The sequence below is a fragment of the Lontra canadensis genome, unplaced genomic scaffold (genome assembly GCF_010015895.1).
Source record: "Lontra canadensis isolate GAN:19392208 unplaced genomic scaffold, GSC_riverotter_1.0 scaffold100, whole genome shotgun sequence".
Lineage (NCBI taxonomy): Eukaryota > Metazoa > Chordata > Mammalia > Carnivora > Mustelidae > Lontra > Lontra canadensis.
In genome coordinates, this window is record NW_022631094.1 from 5,594,734 (window position 1) to 5,616,822 (window position 22,089).

A 22,089-nucleotide genomic window follows, 5' to 3' on the forward strand; every position below is an offset into this window, starting at 1 on the left:
AATTCAGTATAACACGTAACTTTAGAAGCTACCATCCACTGATTGAAAGAAATGTAATCAGGCATCTACTCATTAATTCTCTGCATCAGAGTATTTGAAATGGTTAATAAATGCCCAGAATGGAACACATACTCATACCTGTAGAACATATATTTGAAAACTAATTCCCAAGTCTATTACTGTGTCTTGATTTTTGATAAAATTGTTGAACTTATTGTTGAGATCAGCACTAACACTCATATCTGTATACATCCGATGTAGCTTGCTGGTAAACTCATAACCACAGGCTTGCTGTAAAAGAAAAAAAGTTTTCAAAAATATATGATTAAAAAAGAAAAATAAAAAACCGTATCAATTATTAAGAATGTGTTTCTACTGATAGGCCTATGGTCAAAGGTCCTGCTTATGTATTTACTCCAAAGGCCTATATTATTCATAACCCAAAGCAGCTATTCAAAACAAAACCTTACAAAGATTTTTTCTTCTTCAATGCAGACTAAATGAAAATACAGATTTATAAAACAGTAAATTTCCTTTTAAAACAAAAAGACTTTTCTATAAATTCATGTTTCTTATTTCAACACTACAAAATGCTCCACTTACTCTAAGTAAGATACCTTATGAGGTTTACATATAGTATCAAATACCTAGAAAGATGACTAGGCATATTTGAATCACTAGTCAGTTTCAAAAGGAGGGTACTTAGGCATATTTTTAATACCATCTACTGAATAATGAAGAAATCCACTTCCTTGAAATTTTTCAAAACTGTATCATCAGCAGGTCAGAAAATTTGGATCTTTAATCTTGGGATAGAAAATGTTTTGTGTTTAGATTATTTTTTAAAAATCAAAAGGTTAACTACTGAATGGTATATTTAAAAAGGACCACATAGTATATTCAATGACTACTATGTAGGAATTATCAACTACTAAGTAACTCAGGATAAATATGAATCGACTACTATTTCTCTCATACACTAAAATGATGTAAAGATGACCTGAAATTCAACTGCACTCTAAAACTTGTGAAAGGAATAATTTAGGTGTATTCATTCATTAAGTAAATACAAGTCTTTTATAAAGTTAACAGGTTTGTATCTTGTGGATGATTCTAAATCAATATATAAAGAGAGATTTTGTCTTTTCAATTCAGTATTTGCAATCCCACCACACGAATATACATTCTATATTTTTTAACCAGTCACCTAGTAATGAAATATTTCGTTACTGCATATAATGCTGCAATGAATATCTTTATGTGCTCATGGAATAATTTCTAGGGGATTATCAGATCAAAGGCTTAAATTACCTTTAATTTATTGATCATGGCTTCTTCAGAATCCATAGACATAGATAACCCGTGAATTAAACGTTTTGCCAGCATTCTCGCGTAGAACTGCATTAAAAAATTTTGTTGAAGATTACTTTCTTTCTGATGATTTAAAGTTCAAAACTAAGTCAAAGCTGATTAAAACACAATTAAAGCTTTCTATTAACAACTTACCTTTTGAAAAACATCTTTATCGTCAATATACTTGAAAACAGTAATGAAGCTCGTGAGTTTGTCCTCCACTTCATTCTCAGTCATCCCCTTCGCTGACTTCTTTAATAAGTTGTCACAGTACTTAGCAAGCTCAAGTAGAAATTGACAGTAAGTTTTAGAAAGGGCCCTTCTGTACGTATTATGCCTCAAAGGAGGCAAAGTGGCAACAATACAGAATAAGATCAATGGATAGGGTCTTTGCCATCCTAAAGCTGTTTTAAAAATTATGAACATGCCCCAAAGAACTTAAAATATATTCTCTAAGGTAAAAACAAAACTAAACAAAACAAAAAACTAGAAATAAGTAAAAAAAAAAAACAACTAATCAACGTGTAGAGCCCAATAAAGCACTGATATAATAAAAGTTTCAAAAGAACACCCAGATGAGTTTTGAGAGGCTCTGATAGTTTTTTATATTAAATAAGTACTTTTTAAAAATCTTACAACCTTGGTATGTCAGTTTCCTATAAAGGCTATCAAAAATTTACCACACAATTTCCTTTAGATTCCAGATAAAATCAGTAAAATCCCTAGGAGAAGTAATGCAAATTATTCCAAAGCACACATATTTTAAATCCCAACCACTGTGAAATGGAGTATTTTCCCTGTCAGTTTATTCCTTTAGTACACGGTCGATTGCATTCCTTAAATAAATGCCAAATTATACACAAGGTACACAATCGTTTTTATTTTTAATAATTTAATTTCATCTGTTTTTCTGAGAGACACACAAAACCAAATTAATTTGACGCTCTCCTCAGTTTTCTTTTTCTAATACTGATTTTCCATAAGATTACTTTTAAGCAACCATCAAAACTTACCAGTTCAGGTGCTTTGCAAACAGACTTGGGTTCTCTGTAATTTACAACTGATGTGAGGGCCTAAATAAGAAAACAGACCAGTAATTAGCCCCGAGTAATGGGGTAAAAGTGCAGCTGGTTCAATATAGTATGCTATAATCTGTATATCTAAAAGTTACTGTCTTTCACAAAACACAGCATTCTGATGGTAGTGTGTTCCTGTTTTCATATTTAATGCAGGTTAAATTTCTAACTGTATCCCTCATAATAATTATATAAAAAATTGTATATATTGTTCCTACCGAAAGACAGTCTCTATAATTCATTACTGGTATCTGAACACAGATAAAATAAGACTACATTTTTAAAAATCTTATAATAACCATGTAAAAAATTTATTTTAAAGTATACCAAAATCCAAAAATTTAGAAAACATACTTATTTTTTTTTTCAAATATTATTCAGTATAGTACCTTAGTATTATATTTAAAGGAAAAACCAGCACTAAGGAATATTAAAATTATACAAGCATTTTTTTTTTCCCAAAGTATTTGTTAGTTGTTTATTTATCAAGACAAACTATTCCATAACCCAATATTCGTGCTTCATAGTTCAGGAACAGGTCAGTGACAAACTTCAATTGAACTCAACCCAAAGAAATTCTTTACATTCCAAAATCACTTTGCACTCTGAAAGATACCAGCCCTCCTCATCTCCTCAAAATCTTTCATAGAATCGTAATTTCTGTAGAAATCTGCATATGCCTTCTTTCTTGGTTCGGCCACAGCAAACTTATAGAAAGCTGCAACCCCCAGGGATACCACGAAGGCTCCAACAACATGAAATCGCAGACGCTTGGCCAGAAGGCCTTGCATCTGAGGTTTCGTCAAAGCACTGGAAGTCATGGTAGTTATTCTCCTCTACACCAACCTCAACCTAACGTCCTTCCTAACAGATAATGAAATGGACCATACAAGCATTTTTTTTAGAAGATACTAATTTATTAACAATTCCCCCCTACGTAGCATACTCATGGGAAATTCAATTCCCATATAATTCAAGCATTCAATTTAATCACTCAGTTATTAATCTAAAAGTTGTATTTCTATTTTGACTTTGTCTAGATTAGAAATCATATACACAATTAGGAGCCCTCATTCTGAAACTGCCTAAAGAAAATTGTATGTATTTATGTATTAAAAAGTTACCTTATCCAATGCACTCATAAAGTGCTGATCACCATTTAAAACAGTGTTGATAAGTTGAACAAATTTACCATGTACTTCCAAAACTGACTCCACAAATAGTGTTGGCATCTAAAAATATGAAATACAAAGTACAAGATCACCTTTTAAGAAGTTCAAGGATAAAATGAGGCTTACTAAAAAATTGTTTATGTGTAAAGTTTTCCCCAAATTAATGTTACACACACACACACAAACCCTCAAAAATGTTTTTAGCTAAGATGACCTGGAAAATCTAAAACTTTAATATTGAAATTAGTCTGTCATTCAACATGAGAAATGCAGGACTGGAGTTCTTCTGCCAGAAGAACCCACTAAAAACACTCCTCTCTGGGCGCCTGGGTGGCTCAGTGGGTTGGGCCGCTGCCTTCGGCTCAGGTCATGATCTCAGGGTCCTGGGATCGAGTCCCGCATCGGGCTCTCTGCTCATCAGGGAGCCTGCTTCCCTCTCTCTCTGCCTGCCTCTCTGTCTACTTGTGGTCTCTGTCTGTCAAATAAATAAAATCTTTAAAAAAAAAAAAAAAAAAAAAAAAAAAAAAAAACACTCCTCTCTATTGGAACACCGTATCTTCAGGGTAACAAGATATAGCCTCTGAACGAACTACCAGGCCTACCACTTTCATAGAGGATTACATAAACCAAAACTGCCTTCAAAGCTACTGAAGGTTGAGAGTGAAAGAAGAGTTAAAAAGCCAGAGTCTGAGAAAACAGAGAGAGATCCCTGACCTAAGTAGTACAATTCTCCCACATCTCAGAGGTAAGAAGTATCTAGCAGTGCAAAAGTGAGTTTCTGAACTTAATGGAGGGAACTTTGTCATAAAATTATTTGAGTCTATTACAGATGTATTCTCTTACACGTCCACCCCCTGTCCTTGACACCACGCCCTATGCCTCTTGGCTCAGTATCATTCAGCACCCTAAACCTAAAAGACTAATAACATAAACTAATGGTTTTATTTATGCATTACTGTGGCAGAACATAAAATCACTGAAGTGATTAGCATTTAATAAATGCTCCTGAACAATGATGTCCATATAGAAATTACTGAAATGAAGAGCCAAAGCTCTACTTCAGGAAGAGAAGTAACATTTCATGTCATATCTATCTTACTGGTTAAGCCATCACTAAAGTAATAACAAAGAAGGTGATACAGCAAGACTTGACGATAGTAACACATTTCGAGAGGAAAGACACTTTGCTGTAAATAGTTATTTAATCGGCAGGGAACTCTTCAGAAAGATGAGTATGAGGGACATGAGGATCACTGCTGGATATTTTGGGTAGCAAGCATATATTTAGGGAAGATTGTTTTAATCTAAATTGTTTCCTGGGCTACCAAATTTGGAGCATATATAAAGAAAGCAAATTGTAACTTGCCTGTATAACCACTGATTAATACCATTACCACTACAATTATTAATGCCAATTACATAGAAACACAATCATTTAGAAACAGCAAACATATTTTTCTGTGAGAAGTTACTTAACAACTGCCCAAAGAACACATCAATATGACTAAGAGAAAGCCTATTTCATTCAATGATTTCCTAATAATGTGGTAATTCAAGAATGAGGCCAACTACAGGTTTAAAACATTTTAATAAAGATATTTCATTTGCTGGGGTGCCTGGGTGGCTCAGTGAGTTAAAGCCTCTGCTTTCGACTCAGATCATGATCCTAGGATCCTGGGATCAAGCCCCACATCAGCTCTCTGCTCAGTTGGGAGCCTGCTTCCCCCTCTCTCTGTCTCTGCCTGCTTCTCTACCTACTTGTGATCTCTGTCTGTCAAATAAATAAACAAAACCTTAAAACAAACAAACAAAAAAAGATGTTTCATTTGCTATCATGGCAGGATTTTTCTGGCATTGTTGAAAACAGTAAAGTCAAGAAAAATTCCATTATAATCTGATTAAGAGAAAAATATCCAGTTCCTTATATCACTCACATTTTCCTGAGTAAGATTACTGGTTGCTCTAAGGCCCTCATCATGGATATGATTTTGTAGCTCCTGAATCATATGAGGTAAACCAGTGGACACAGCACGAAGTAACACATACATATTTGCCATGTCTGAAGAGAAAAAGAAGTTTGATTATTAAATTTCCAAAGAGTTAAAAAAATATTTTAATGTATTTGGTAATATATGGTTCAAAATGCAGAATTACAAGAGAATGCAAAGAAAGGGCCCTACACCCATCTCCTGACCATCAACAGGAAAGCAATATTAGTTAATAACATTTCAAAGATGTTTCACACACATTCAAACAAATATAGTCTTCCCTCTGCCTTTTTACACTAATTGTGTAGCATATTTTATGTATTATTTGCAACTGCAGAACAAAACATTTTAACTGAAAGATCTTTTTATGTCATCATATAAAGGTAATTTTACAACTGCATTAGCACCCCCATTATATGGCTATATTAAAATTTCTTAAATATTGATGCAAATTTGTTTTTTTCCAAACCTTGGTATGACAATATTACAATTAATAATCCTGTATATGGACAAAGATATCTGTGGATAGATTCCTGGAAGTGGGACTATTGTGTCAAGAGCTTCATCTTATAGACAAATCCTTGTAAAACAGCTCCCAATAATAGGAAGTTCTTTTGCCAACAACATGTAATCAAACATTTTGATCTTTCCCATTGAGAAATGAAAATGATGTCTCAGTGCAATGCTTTTTAAACTTTTTATTGAAATATAACACATACACAAAAAGTGTACAAACTATTAAGTATATATCTCAATGAATTATCACAAGTGAACACATACATACCCACGTCATCACCGCATGGAGTAAGAAAGAGACATTTCCCACACCTAAATGTTCCTTTCATACCTCCTCCCAATCACTATTCCTCTTGCTCTTCTACACAAGTAATCACTATAATGATTACCAACCCACAGATTAGTTTTGCCTGTTTTGAACTACTTATAAAAATGGAATCAATCATACAATTCCTTCATGTTTGGTTTCTTTTGTTGAACATGTTTATAAGGCTCACCTGCATTTTGTATGTAGCTATAATTGTTCATTTTCACTTCTCTAATAATATTCCATTATAGGAGTATACTGTACTTTATTCTACTGTTATTGGATATTTGAGTTCTTTCTGGTTTGGAACTAATACAAATAATACTGCTATAGACACTCTTGCACCTTTTTGTATATATTTGCATGTAGTTTGGGCAGGGCATTATGTATCTGGGATTGGAATGGCTGGATCAGAAGACATGTATACATTCAACCTTAAGAGTCAATGTCAGTCTTCAAAGTAGTTGCATCAACTTATACTCTGAGTCCACAGTATAAAACAACTTCTTACTAGTCTACACACTTCACAACACTAATTATATTTGATCTTTTAAATTTTATATCAAAATGTGAGTACTGGTATCTTAGTGCAGTTTTTAATTCACATTCTCCTATTTTAATAAGATTGAGGGCCTTTGTATATGTTTACTGGCCACTTGGATATCCTCTACTCTGCAGTACCTATTCAAATTTCTTGACCACTTTGTATTTTGGACATAAACCTTTTTCAGTGATTGCAAATATATTACCCTATGATTGTCTTCTGATGGTCTTAATGGTCTTTTAATGATCCAAAAGTTGTTTTTTTGTTTTTAAATGCAGTCCACTTGATCAATCTTTCCCTTTGTGGTCAGTGCTTTTTTTGTCTCATTTAAAATATCTTTCCTTACTTCAAGGTCATGAAGTTACTCTCCTATATTATCTTCTCAGAGTGTTACTGTTTTACATGTAGGTCAAAAGCCTACAATGTATTGATTGATTCTGTATATGGTGTCTGAGGTAGAAATCAGATTTTACTTTCTCTCAAGAGAACATCCAATAGACTCAGCATTATACTAAAAAGACTTACCTTTCACCCACTGCTCTACTGTGTCACCTTGGTCTCACATCAAGTACCTATTATGCATGGGTTATTTCTAGGCTATTTTATTCCATTGGTCTATTTGTTTACCCTTGCACCAATATCTCATTGTCCTAATTACTGTGGTTTTATCGTAAGTCATGCCATCCTGCAAAGTCTTCCCATGATAGCCTTCAAGACCGTCTTGATTTTTCTTAGTCTAAGAGTTTAACTTTCAGAATTAAAACAAACGAAAGACCACTTTAGTTTTGAGTAGATTCTCCTGGATCTATAAATCAATGCTACTTTCAATTCAACAATGTTTCATTTTCTGTGTAGGTCTTGCAAGTATCTTGTTACATTTATTCCCCATTATTTGAAAATTTTTAGTGCTATTTTCTCCTTAAAAAAAAAAAAAAAAAATTCAGGTGCCTGGTTGGCTCAGTGGGTTAAACCTCTGCTTTCGGTTCAGGTCATGGTCTCAGGGTCCTGGGATTGAGTCCCACCTTGGGCTCTCTGCTCGGCAGGGAGCCTACTTCCCACCCCCCCAATCTCTCTCTGCCTGCCTCTCTGCCTACTTGTGATCTCTCTCTCTCTCTCTCTGTCAAATAAATAAATAAATAAATAAATAAAATCTTTTAAAAAAATTCCATTTGGAAAGCTGGGTGGCTCAGCAGGTTAAGTGTCTGCCTTAGGCTCAGGCCATGATCCCACGTAGAGCCCCGCATCCGGCTCCTTGCTCAGCAGGGAGACTGCTTCTCCCTCTGCCCGCTGCTCCCCCACCTGTGCTCTCTCTGACAAATAAATAAATAAAACCTTTAAGAAAACAAGTTCCATTCTTTTACTGCTTATAACTAGTATCTCACTATGTCTTTGTTTTGTATTTTCTTCTATTCTGAACGAGATTGAGTATCTGCACATATTTAAAATGTTTATTTCCTTTTCAAGGGTGCCTGGGTGGCTCAGCTGGTTAAAATGTCTATTTCCTTTTCATCTTTGTTTTCCTGCTATTTAGTAGAAACTCTTAATATATTAAGGAAATTAGGCCTTGTGATATGTAAAAATGTACAAACACTTTTTTCTAGTTTTTCTTTTGACTTTGGAATACACTTTGAAAACATACCTCTCCAAAACAGTCTTTTAAAACACATTATTAAGAATTGATAAAAAGGCATATTGAATATTTTAGACTAGTACTAAAAATGTTTGAAATCTAAGAAAGCTTGGAGATGTGTAGAAAGTGGATTTATAATTTAATTTCTATTCATACTCACTGTTTCATATCACTTACCATTTTTTTTCTCTTGTCGGATGATATTATGACATTCTGCATGTAAGAACTGTAAGTGGTCTGCTACCATTCGTTGCTGACATTCATGAATCACTTTAGTATACGAACTTGGATGCAAATATTTTCGACATCGAATTTCTTCATCTTTTAATCTACCTAGAACCTTTAGAAATATATTTTTACAGTCAGCAACTATTATGAGGAAAAACCTGTAATACCAGTAAGTAACTTAGATAGCCTAATTTTAATGGTTCAATTAAAGATGGCCAGGTAACAAATAAGGATTATATAACCAATTTAAACCCACATTCCATAAATCATTTTAAATTTTATTTAGGCTATTAGTTATCACCTACATTTTACCAAAATCTCATGAACATGAACTCAAGTTAAGTGGCCTGCATTTTGTCTTCATTTAATAACCTTGATCATGCTATTATATAGGTAACCTAACATGCAACAGTAAAAATGGGTAAAAATTATTAAAAAAACAGAACAGGTGGTCACTTTATGAATATTTAACTATCAAACTAAAAAACAGTTTACATCAACTGGATTAAGTAGATTGATCTAATTATTTTATGTTGGTTCCTTGTCTCATAAAATGTAAATGTAAACAGTATGTACATGATAATTATCAAATTAAAGATTTCATAAACATTTTTTAAAGTCTATTATATTTAGTCATAGTTAAATATGTTAATTAAGAGCTTTAGTAAAGCTTATCCTACATAAGAAACACTGGGCTACCAATAAGACACTGATTAATATTAACAAGAACAAACTAATGAAGATAACAGCTAGAGAATCTGGCTAATTTCTACCTCAAAACAAAACAACATTCACAATAAAAACCAGCTAGTATAGCACATATACATACAAATGTTTAGACTTGGAAAAGGTTCTGCAATTTGAAGCTATGTAACTAGATTTTCTGAACTCAAATGGTCCCAGAGAACTATGCACAGTTAAGCCTTGGAGAATACTGCTGAGTTTGCAGGGGCATAAGAAGGTAATACTGGAAAGGAAGGTGATGTTGAAAGAGGAAATAATACATCATTCCTGGTTACCTCTCAGATACCTTTTGATGAAAATGAGGCAAAGACTGAAGAGAGACTCACTGTCCTATCTTTCCTACTACACTCCCCTGTGGTGCCAGTAGTCTAGGACAAAGTCACAAAAACCAAAGGCAGGCAAGAAGGTATCTGGACTAAAATATGTTCAGTGCATACTTAATCAACTAAGAAAGTAATTTTTGTAAAAAAATTTTGCTTTTGAAAGAAAAAACATCCCTTAAAAGGATTATGCCTATTAGTCATTTACGGATTTAATGTTTATGGATTAACTAAATGCAACAGGAATTAGAGTCTGGAGGTGATGGAGGATGAGAAAAGGAAAAAAATTAATGATAATGGAAGGTGCATATCAAAAGAAAGGTAGACAAGAGTGGAGTGTCTCAATGCGGGGCTTCAAAGAGCTATAAAAGCACTTACAGCTGGGGAGAAAAGGCTGAAACTAGGTAAAATAGAGAAAGAGAAGTAGGAAGACTACATTAGTCTGTTAATTAAATGAACTACGCTTACAAATGCTACTTCCCAAACATAATTTCCAGTGGCCTTCATTTTAACAGTTTGAGATATAATTTATTTATTGTAGAATTTACCCACTTAAAAATATAATTCAATGGTTTGGGGTATATTACATTATTAGTATTACATTATTAGTGTTTTTTAAATTATGGTAAAATATATGTAACATAAAATATACCATTTTAACCATTTTTGAGTGTGTGATTCAGTTGCATTAATTATACTCATAATGTTGTACAACTGTCTATTTCTAAAATTTTTTCACCACACCCAAAAAGAACTCTGTAAACATTACACAATAATTCCTCATTCTCTCCTCCCAATAACTTCTTGTCTTTACCTATTCTAGATATTCCATATTCTAGAGGGAAATTCCATGTAAGTGGAATATATAATACTTTTGTCAAGGGCCTCTTTTTGAGAGCCAAATATAACAAGGAGTGTGTGTGTGTGTGTGTGTGTGTGTGTATTACTGATAATCCATGTGCACTTTTCAGGACTGGATCTTGAACCTTTAACGAGAGTCTAAGAAGCAAAAAGGCTTAAAGCTAAGAGCCACTGACCTGGTGTATCCTGTACTTAATAGATGGAGAAAAATGTCCTAGAAGGCTTAACTTGAGGTCCTAGAGCTAATCAGTGACAACAGCAGAAAAGAATTAAAACAACTCAGACTTCTAGATCTGGGTTTTGTGGAATATATAACAATGCACTGTTATCTCTTGACCTGGGATCCATGGAGGCCATTCTACAGCTATTCCACTTGAAACACATTATCTTCTTGGCTAAAGAAACTAACAAAAATCATTGTATAATAAAATGCCTGGAATTCAATATTGTAAATGAAAAAACCTGGCTAAAAATTTAATACATCTTATACGATGACTGACTTTATAACAATTATTTCTTTACTAAAAAAAAGTATACATGGAATTTTTAAATAGTAATCAATATGTGTTGGTTTAAGGAGTAATTAAAATTTCTTGTGGAGGTTTTTCTCAGTCTTCCAAAAACTGAAAGACCAAAACAGTAACCTACCAAGTATTCAGAATTATTAAATTTTTCCTTCCATTTTAAAGAAGGAAAGATAAAAACCCAAACACCTAGCCTCTATGCGAAACACAGATATAATTTATTCTTTTGCCAAGAATGTGAGCATTAATTTTAAAGACAAGCCAATCAAGTAATCAGGATTTATCAAGAAGCATCAACCATGATGAAAATTGGATAGAACTTTTTCCCATGGAGAATGCCATAGCAAGAACAATGACTTATCAATAAGTATTGCATATTAACTATAATTCAGAGTAATGATCAAATAAAAGAAACCTTTTCCACCAAAAAAATATATTACCTAAGAAAATAAATGTTAAATAAAATCATGTCTTATATATGAGATGATGCAGTTAGCATAATATGTTCTTTCTTACCTTTTCCATATACTGTGAACAGTTTGATTCTTGTAATAAATTTGAAGCTTCTTGTTTGTAATACTCTCCTGTTTCAGTCAGAAAGGGAGACTCAAAGATTTCCTGATAAAACTAAATAAATCAATTAAAATCACATTTAAAAAATTAGAACAGGTAGTTTAAGAAATTAAAGGTCTGATTATGTTTTTAAAGGAGGCTTTTTACCTTTAAGGGGAATTTTTTCTTATACTGTTCAACATGAACAAAGGAGTTAATAACCCCATGGATTACTTTCTGGTTTGGGTCTTCTCCACCACGATCACTAGAACAAGATACAACAAAAAAAATATTGAGAATACAAATTATCTAAGGAAAAATACCAAAGTATGCCAAAATACGGCTGCTTATTCTACTAATCAAATTACAAAGCATTTTAAAGGTCAATGCATGCTTGATGCTTAAAAATAATTTTTCATATCAGAGCTGAATTAATACTTATGATAGTTAACATACTCATTATATGTCATTTCAATAATTAATAGCTTTGATTGTTACACTGATACATTCGGTTATATTGACACTAGAATGATACTTATTTAATTTTAGAGTAGACACGAGTCCAGTAAGTTAAGAATATCTGAATTTCATTTACCAAAACTCTATTATTAGATGATTTGGTCTGAGAATTCAGTCTGAACCACTATAATCTAACAGTACATATTCCTCAAAGGTGCACTTTTATATTATCACTCACCGAAGGGACTAATACCTGTTGTTCTTTAAGAGATCTGCTAGAGCCACTGAGCTGCTTCCCACTCAAACACGAAGGTATTTTCCTTTTTAGAAATTTAATGAGATATGTTTCTGTATTGCAAAGGAACCTAAAATCATCTCAATTATTCATGTGACGTTTGGTAAGTCCTACTTAGCCAAGGCACTATGAGTAACCCAAGTTTTAATCACTATAAGAAATGTACCTGAGTATCAGACTTTCTAATTACAGAAAGAGGAAAATGAAATAGAAAAAAAGTTTGCCTAAAGCTACTATCTGGCCCCAAGCTGAGAATTTCTGACTCCAGTACTAATGCTCTAATCAAACCACTATGCAGTTGCTAACCTTCCTACTGGCAATCTTTCATCTCATTTTAAAATGTTGGGTGCGGCACCTGGGTGGCTCAGTGGGTTAAAGCCTCTGCCTTCGGCTCAGGTCATGATCCGAGGGTCCTGGGATCGAGCCCCACATCGGGCTCTCTGCTCGGCGGGGAGCCTGCTTCTTCCTCTCTCTCTGCCTGCCTCTCTGTCTACTTGTGATCTCTATCTGTCAAATAAATAAATAAAATCTTAAAAAAATAAATAAATAAAAATAAATTTTTCTTTTCTCTGAATTAATGATTATTTTACAAAGAGAGCAACAAGAAGTATATTATCACTCTTCCATAGTAAAAACTTCTTGTTCTTTATAGGTAGGATACAGACTTTCTAACATTGTCCCTCCTTGCCTCTGTATCATTCCTCAATTATCTGGATAGCCTGAAGAAAGTTTTTTGTACATGAATTAATATGGGTATAGTAATTCTGTATACAGAATCTCAGATACAAAGTCTACATTCTGATATTACTAATAAAAACAATGAGTTTCTCTAAGGCCACAAAGAGTGAGCTCATTTCCTCTACTCATCTTCTATTAGTTCCTTCCTAAACCCAAATTAAATCTGGTGAAATAATGATCTAACCGATCTTATCTATTTGAAACACTTTGGTTTTTCCCCCTTTCAACTTCGCAGGATCAAATAAAAATCAGTCAAGAATGAGAAACATGTGAATATTTGGAAAATCAGGTTACCTAGAATTCTTTTTTTTTTTTTTTAATTTTATTTACTTGACAGAGAGAGACACGGCGAGAGAGGGAACACAAAGAGAGGGAGTGGGAGAGAAGCAGGCCCCCCACCAAAGAGGGAACCTGACACAGGGCTCAACCCCAGGACCCCAGGATCACGACCTGACCCGAAGGCAAACACCCAATGACTGAGCCACCCAGGTACCCCTAGAATTCTTTTCATTACCAAATCCTATTCTTGTTGCTCAGCACCAGGAAAACTTCCATTCCTGATATTCTCAACACACCTGCCATTTGTTTCTGATCCCAAAAGGCCCAGATAAGCTGGAATCAGGGAACATACTGTCTAAAAGAAACAATGATATTCCCAGTGTTTAAATAACTAAGCTGTCCTCCCTAAAAAGTTAACAACTGCAGAAGTTCTGCGGCATAATTATTCAATCACTACATATTTTTATAACTGCATAAAAACATTATAAATATACAGCGTTTCTACTGGACTGACAGTGAAAATAAACCGTGAAATGATGTTGTTAGAAATATACAAAAGCACTGACTAAATTGGTCATCTGAATAAACTTTAATTTCATCTAAGAACAGAGGTCCCAAGAGATAAACCTTGAGAAAAGAATATAAAGAATTTTTAGAAATATGGTTTATTATTTGATCCTAACAGGACTGTGTGGAAAATGCCTAGAGCAATCATAATGAAATTGCCAATATAATGAAACCACTCAGCTGGGATGATGGGGACTAACAGGAATATTTAGCATGGACCTTAAGGCCAGGATTTTGGAGCCAGACTGCGTGGGTCTGAGCTCTGGCTGCATTAATATGTCACTTTGGGCAAGCATTTCTTAACCTCTTGGTACTCAGATTTCCTCTTCTATAAAGTGGGGATAATAAAAGTACCTAAACCTCATGGTTGCAAGGATGTGGTGAAGACTAAGCATAATCCAAGAAAGCATGTAACACGGTCCCTGGTACCTGAGTAAACAATAAACATCACCTATTATTTTTAAGTACTGACAGGAGAAAAATGGAACCACTTTTAATTATTACAGAGGAGAATAAAGCAAGAGACCAAAAGAGACTACAATCACTGATTGGGACTTTAAAATCAAGGCTTTTAAAGAAAACTAAATGAGCTGTTAATTCAAATAGCAGACCGGATTTGTGATAGTCATCAAAAGTTAGTCTGGAACTCTGAATTCAAAGTCCTGATACTGGTATATGACAATGGGCAACTTAATCTTTTAGTGAAACCTTCCTTTACCCTTATGTGTAAAATGAGACTAGGGTTCCAGCAAACTAAATGCAGTCTCCTGCTCCCACTCTAAATCTGAGAAATGACAAGAAGGATACTTTTTAACACCCCAATGTTGGCAGTAGCCCTTGGACTTAAAGAAACTGAAAAAGATAGAAAGAAGACTGAATAATGTAGGAAAATAAAACGACACACCAAAATACAGAAGAGTATGTGACAAGGAGAGGGTGGGAAGAGAGTGGAGGCAGACAGGGAGAGAAGTGGCAGAGGTTACAAGCTGGATGGCACACAAAGGATGATCAAACCCACTAGGTCATCAGGAGCACAAGCCAGGCTGTCAAGTGAGGCACCCAGCAGCAGCTGTGTCTGTGTCCCCACTGGAGCAGTAAGTGGTGCGTGAGAGATAGTGAAGCCCAAGAGAAGGGAGACCTCTGCTACCAGACCACTTGCTGCAGCCCTCACTGGAGAACACCTCCTACTCACCCCTGTTCCCATGCCAGGAAGGCACTGGGAAATCAAGGGAATGGTTTCCCTTCGGACTGGCAAGATTGCGTAAGAACAAGATTGCTGAGTGGTAAAGAAACAGGCGTTCTCAGACTGTTTGTGGAAGAACAAGCACTTCAGAGGGCAAACTGGCAAAGTTCTAAATGCACATACTTTATAACTTCAAACAAACATCTGCATTTTTGTGCACAAAAAAAGCAAGAGTTATATTAGTGGTAAAACTGTAAACAAACAAATATACTCTGAGAAGAGCTTAATCAAATGAGGTGGAACCATATCAAATATTAAGTAACAATTTAAAAAGAATGTACTATGTACTAACAGAAAAATTATCAAGATATATAATTGAATAAACAAAGAAGTTAGTAAGCGTATCATTTATGATTGTCTAAAGTTACAAAAAAAGTCACATGAAAAAAGAAAATGATCTCTGTATTGTACTTATGTCTGTATGTAAACATAAAAATTCATAGGAAAGGGTTTGTAAAGACAGTTAACCAAATAGTAACAGGGATTATCTCTAGATAGAGAAGGACCGAGGAAAGAATCTGGGTCATTCAAAGTTTTTCAAGAAAGCATTTATGTGTCACTTGTGTATTTAAAATTAAGTTTTTCAGGGCACATGGGTGGCTCAGTGGGTTAAAGCCTCTGCCTTTGGCTCAGGTCATGATCTCAGGATCCTGGGATCGAGCCCCGCATCGGGGTGCTCGCTGGGGAGTCTGCTTCCCTTTCTCTCTCTCTGCCTGCCTCTCTGCCTACTTGTGATCTCTGTCTGTCAAATAAATAAATAAAATCTTAAAAAAAAAATAAAAAAAATAAGTTTTTCAATAAGTAGCTAATAATAAGGTCTGGGGAAGAAAATGTACAAGGTAAGTCTGGAACATCCTGACACACTAGACAGCAAGGAAGATAGCAAGTATGACTAAAGTCATATGAAAAAGACCATGAGCCAACTAAACAAAGAAAGGCAATTTAAACTTTGATAAAACAATGAATAGAAATGAATCAAATGTATTTAAATCTATAAGTTCATCAGAATATAATGGAGAAAAAAAGCTAGTTAGTCATTTTCTGAGAATAACAGCAAACCAACTTGTTACCTTGACAAGTAAGTAAAGGAAAGAAACAAGCAGTTATTTTATCCTTCCTATATAACCAATGGGTGACCAAATATTATTCCAGGTAAAAATGAAAATTAAATGGCAGAATTAAAATGATAGTTTTACAAACCACAATAAACAAAAAGATGTTGGTATTCAACATCAGCGGCTGCTTACATCCAAAAGTGAAAAAACAGATAATACGGAAGAATATCTACAGTTTGGCCAGAGGGAACCAATGAGTCTGAGTAAGCCTCTGGGCTACCAATTTGCAGGAAATACAGAGGACAAAGGAACATATTTAAATGTGTCTCATGCAAATCAGCAAAATTCAGAGGATGGGAAAGTCTAAAAGATCAAAGGGCCAGGGTTCACCAACAAAGTAAAAGGAGAGAAAAAGGAGAGAAAAGCAACCTGTTGATTAAAAGACATATGAAGTTCTTTTGGATAGACAAGACTAAAAACTCGTACAGAATCTGGGAATATACACATAGGTGATAAAACCGTAAGAAAAAGAAAAAAGGTATTGCCTTAAAAGTCAGGATAGTGGTAAACTTTTGGAGAAAGGAAAGAGATGGGACACAGGCAAAGATTTCAGGGGTGGCTGACATGGTTCTATTACTTGACTTGGGTGAAAGAACAAGAATATTTACCTTATAATAATTCATTAGGTTGTACAACTGTGTTGTATAATTATGTTGTATAGTTTTCTCTATTTTATATTTTACACTAAAAAAGTTAAACACACACACCAAAATCTCCAAAAGTACAAAGAAAACTGATATAACAATATTAGTATGTGCTACAATTAAAAAAAAAAAAAAAGAGTACAAAATGGACAAAAATACTAAAAAGCAATAAAAATAACTATGGAAATACCAATCTTGATTATTTATTCAATAACAGAGATATGAAACAAAAACCAACAACTGCAAAGAAAAAAGTTAATAAATCTAAAAACAAGCTGGGAAATTTTAAAACCTATCTCTCAGGAATTGAGAGATAGAAAAGAGTAAAGACTACGAAACTAGAATTTATCTAAGACTGTAGAATGAAATGAAATCTCATGAAATCTCCAATGTCTATACAATTTAGAAATAGAATAACAAACACATGGATATATCAGAGAAAACACAAATCCGCCACAGCAGCCTATGTTACAGAGTGTTCCAAATTCAAAGGGGAAGAAATAATTTCATTTTAATTTCTATTTTTGTTCAAAGAGTACTCAAACTAGAAAGTTAACTACAGAATTACTGGAAAGTGTAATTTTGAATCCTTTTAACATTAAAAATGCAGTGTTTTCAATAGTACCCTTAAGTATCTAATCAATGCCTTTTACCAGCATTTAAAAATATATCTATTTTGTTCATTTTTATAATTTCATATATCCAGTTTTAATTTTAAAGATTTATTTATTATTTGAGAGAGGGAGGGGGACCATGAGCAGGTAAGGTACAGGAGGAGAGAGAAAGTGGGAAAGAGACTCTCAAGCAGACTTCACGCTGAGCACAGAGCCCCACATCGGGCTCGAGCCCACGACCCTGAGATCATGACTTGAGCCGAAATCAAGAGTTGGAAACCGAATGGACTGAGCCACCCAGATGCCCCTCCAATTTTAATTTTAAGTAAAACTAAAGTTCTTGAAGAAAATTTATACCACAATATTTATGTTTCCAATTATTTGGTTATGCCTGCCTTTTTATATATCACTGAAAATATTCAAATCTTACATTGTGACATTTAGATATATGAAGTTACAATTTTTATTTATTAAAATTATAAACAACTTTAGATTGTTATTGCACTGAAAGTCCCAGTTGGCAATTCTACTATATTAATGTAAGTTAGCATATGAATAAAATTACTTTTATCTTCTTTTTTAAATTTAAAATTTTTTTTTATTTTTTAGAGATTTTATTTATTTATTTGACAGAGCGAGATCACAAGTAGGCAGAGAGGCAGGCAGAGAGAAAGAGAGGAAGAAGCAGGTTCCCCGCCAAGCAGAGAGCCCGATGCGGGACTCGATCCCAGGACCCTGAGATCATGACCTGAGCTGAAGGCAGAGGCTTAACCTACTGAGCCACCTAGGCACCCTATCTTCTTTTTCAAAAAGATTTTATTTATTTATTTGACACAGAGAGAGAGATCACAAGTAGGCAGAGAGGCAGGCAGAAAGAGAAGGGGAAGCAGGTTCCCTGCCGGGCAGAGAGCCCGATGAGGGGCTCAATCCCAGGACTCTGAGATCATGACCTTAGCCAGAGGCAGAGGCTTAACCCACTCAACCACCCAGGCCCCAAAATTACTTTTATCTTTCCAAGTGAAATGAACACTGAAAAATACGCAGATATACAATCTATGGTTACATCAGGTGTTTTCTTCCTTATATAAGAACACTTTACTTAAGGAATATCAATTATATTTTGCGTGTACAGATTTTGTGTTACCATGAAAAAAATTTTTAACCACTGTTTCACTGAACCTCTTAACAACAACAACAACAAAATTGTAACATACATTCCACTTGTAAATCTATTATTTCTCTAAAAACACTTTTCTTCAAAATGCATGAAACTGGGATTATTTCTATAGTGTTTACATATTTTAAGAGAAGCCATCTTTTACAAGAACACAATTAAGCAAAAAGAGACCAGTCCTAGTTTACAACTTAAAAGCAGATGATCCATGATCTTTAAGCTAACAATGACCTCCTCCTTTTCTCCCTTTACATCATTTTACATTGCTGTTTTTTCTGTGTTCTTTTAGAACTTCTTCTTGTCTTTCCTGCAGAAATCCCACTGTACCCAATTACAACTTTTCTCCAAAAGACATGAAATCCTAACTGTAGTTTGCTAAGTATTTCAGCATTCATGTTCCACAAGAATTATCACTTAGTGGAAGATACTGATTTCAAAAGGAAAAATCCTCCATTAGCCTGACAGGTAACTTTACTTCTTTAAAGGCTGAAATAGCCTTCAATCTTTTGAAATCCTCCAAGAAGGTACCCTGGGGATGGGAATCTTTATATATTTCTCTTACAGTAAGGAAATATAAGATAGTTTTATATGTATGATCATATAAAAATTGATATAGGTAATAGAATATAGATATAGGTGGTGGTATAGCATAAAATACACCTAATATACCTTCATATAACCAAACTTACATTAAGAAGTAATCTTCTCTTTAATGGTACCACCCAAATTTATTTATCTACTGATGAGTTTAAGACTACAGTATTGAAAGAGGGAGAAAGTACATAACTGTGGCTAAAAAAAATTAGAATCCTCATAAAATTAACGGAGGTAGAGATTATCTAACCCAAATTGTAGGGAAAGAGCTATCGCATTAGTATCAGATAACTACCTGTGTGGTAGAAGCAAGCATTTTAGCTAAAGGACAGTGCTTAAGAATCAGAGGGCTAAAATGAAATGTAGACAGTTGCTGGAACACAGTTTTAAGGTACCGGTACTTAATAAATGTTGACTATCTAAATGCAAGCAATATACTAAGTATTCAAGATTTAAGAAAAACACATGTTCTTTTATTTTAGCAACTCTTGGCCATTATGATAAAAATAACCTTTCAGACTACATTAAATAATTTTAGCACTAAGTGAGAACCATCTAAGCAGGAAAAAAAAAAAAAAAACAGTTCTATCAGCTAAGGAATGCTTGCTCGCTAATATTCTCCACTCGGAAATCTTTTCTCTGTACAATCTTGTCTTCAGTTGCACTCTTTTTTTTAACATTTCCTTGTGCTCTTGGCAATTACCAGTCTCTTGTCACAGAGTATTTATTATCATGTTTTCTCATCATCCTGTTTATGACAGCTTAAATCTAATTAGACCTCATATAAAACCATATATTGGAAAACAGAAATTTCAAGTTGAAAGGGGCCTCCAAAGTCAGCTGATCCAACCTTCCCTATTTTACAGGTAAGGAATCCAATGAAGTAATTTACTCAGGAAACAGAGTATGTGAAGGAAATTAGAATGCCCTGATCACCAATCTGTCTGTTGTTCATACAAATAATTCAGACAGGGTTGCTTAAAATTTAAAAGGAGGTGGGGGTCAAGAAATCAAGAAAGAATAAGACCATGGAGGCTGATAATCATTTTTCTGAATACATCTATGAACACTTTGTCAAGAATTTGGGAAGTAGAATAGCATAAACCCCAAGGGTGAGGGGAAAAAAAATCATCCAAAAGGCATTTCAACCTGATAAATACATTACAGATTTGGGGAGCCCAGGTGGCTCAGTCAGTTAAGCATCTGCCTTCAGGTCAGGTCATGATCCCAGGTTCCTGGGATGGAGCCCTGCATTGGGTTCCCTGCTCAGCTGGGAGTACACTTCTCCTTCTCCCTCTGCTGCTCCCCCTGTTTGTGCTCTTTTGCCCTCTCTCCCTCTCTCTCTGTCTCTATCAAATAAATAAAACCTTATATATATATATATATATATATATATATATAAAACAGATTTGAATAACAAATATATATTTTCTGCATTCATTAACAAGCATTAAAAGGTTAAGCTGTCTTGACAAACTCTACATAAGAACCTGTTTAAAGAAGAATACCTACTTATGCTGAGTGAAATAAGTCAATCAGAGAAAGACAATTATCATATGATCTCCTGGATATGAAGAATTTGAGCGGCAACGTGGGGGGCTGGGGGTAGGGAAGGAAAAAAATGAAACAAGATGGGAGGGAAACAAACCGTAAGAGACTCTTAATCTCACAAAACAAACTGAGGGTTGCTGGGGGCAATGGGGTAGGGAGAGGGTGGCTGGGTTATGGACATTGGGGAGGGTATGTGTTATGGTGAGTGCTATGAAGTGTGTAAACCTGGAGATTCACAGACCTGTACCATTGGGGCTAATAATACATTATATGTTAATAAAAAATTTAAAAAAAAAGAATACCTACAAAAGCTGGATTGCCTTAGGGAATTATCATACAAAGTTTTCACTTAGACACTAATTTTACTGACACTTATTGTATCTTATTATGCCTCAGGTACTATAGTAAATACCTTATACAAAACATATTATTTCATCTTCACAACAGCAATATAAAATGGGTATTGTTAACACTCTCTTTTAGTTAACTGATTTAGACAAAACTTTTTCAGCCTCAAATGAAAAATAGATGGCAGCTAAATCACAGAAGTGTGAAAAGATATTCCCTGGGGAATAAATTACTCCACTCTGGTATTTGGTAAACTTGTAATTTTTGATCAATTTTCATTTTATCTTACTTCTTACTCCTAATCACTCTTTTTTAAAACATAAATTTCAGGGACGCCTGGGTGGCTCAGTTGGTTAAGCAGCTGCCTTCGGCTTGGGTCATGGTCCCAGCGTCCTGGGATCGAGTCCCACATCGGGCTCCTTGCTTGGCGGGGAGCCTGCTTCTCCCTCTGCCTCTGCCTGCCATTCTGTCTGCCTGTGCTCGCTCTCTCTCCCTCTCTCTCTCTGACAAATAAATAAATAAAATCTTTAAAAAAAACAAAAACATAAATTTCATTATTTGCAGTAGGAAATATGAGCAGTTATTGAACTAATATTTCTTATTGTTATTCTTAAATATTTTTAAAAATTATTAACACAGCTCTAAGTAATTAC

The 22,089-nt window shown here is 34.4% G+C and overlaps 1 protein-coding gene across 4 annotated transcripts in view; it reads right to left on the reverse strand.

The window, feature by feature from the left end:
* CUL2 (cullin 2) overlaps positions 1-22,089 on the reverse strand; it is a 104,875-nt gene that overhangs the window by 14,929 nt on the left and 67,857 nt on the right. For all 4 annotated transcript variants that reach the window (XM_032837901.1, XM_032837900.1, XM_032837902.1 and 1 more), the window contains 9 exons: positions 11,984-12,080; positions 11,780-11,890; positions 8,764-8,926; positions 5,536-5,660; positions 3,554-3,661; positions 2,367-2,426; positions 1,507-1,635; positions 1,312-1,398; positions 139-291 (listed from right to left, as the gene is read on the reverse strand). In XM_032837901.1, the coding sequence (XP_032693792.1) occupies positions 139-291; positions 1,312-1,398; positions 1,507-1,635; positions 2,367-2,426; positions 3,554-3,661; positions 5,536-5,660; positions 8,764-8,926; positions 11,780-11,890; positions 11,984-12,080 (1,033 nt within the window). The remainder of the gene's footprint in view (positions 1-138; positions 292-1,311; positions 1,399-1,506; positions 1,636-2,366; positions 2,427-3,553; positions 3,662-5,535; positions 5,661-8,763; positions 8,927-11,779; positions 11,891-11,983; positions 12,081-22,089) is intronic.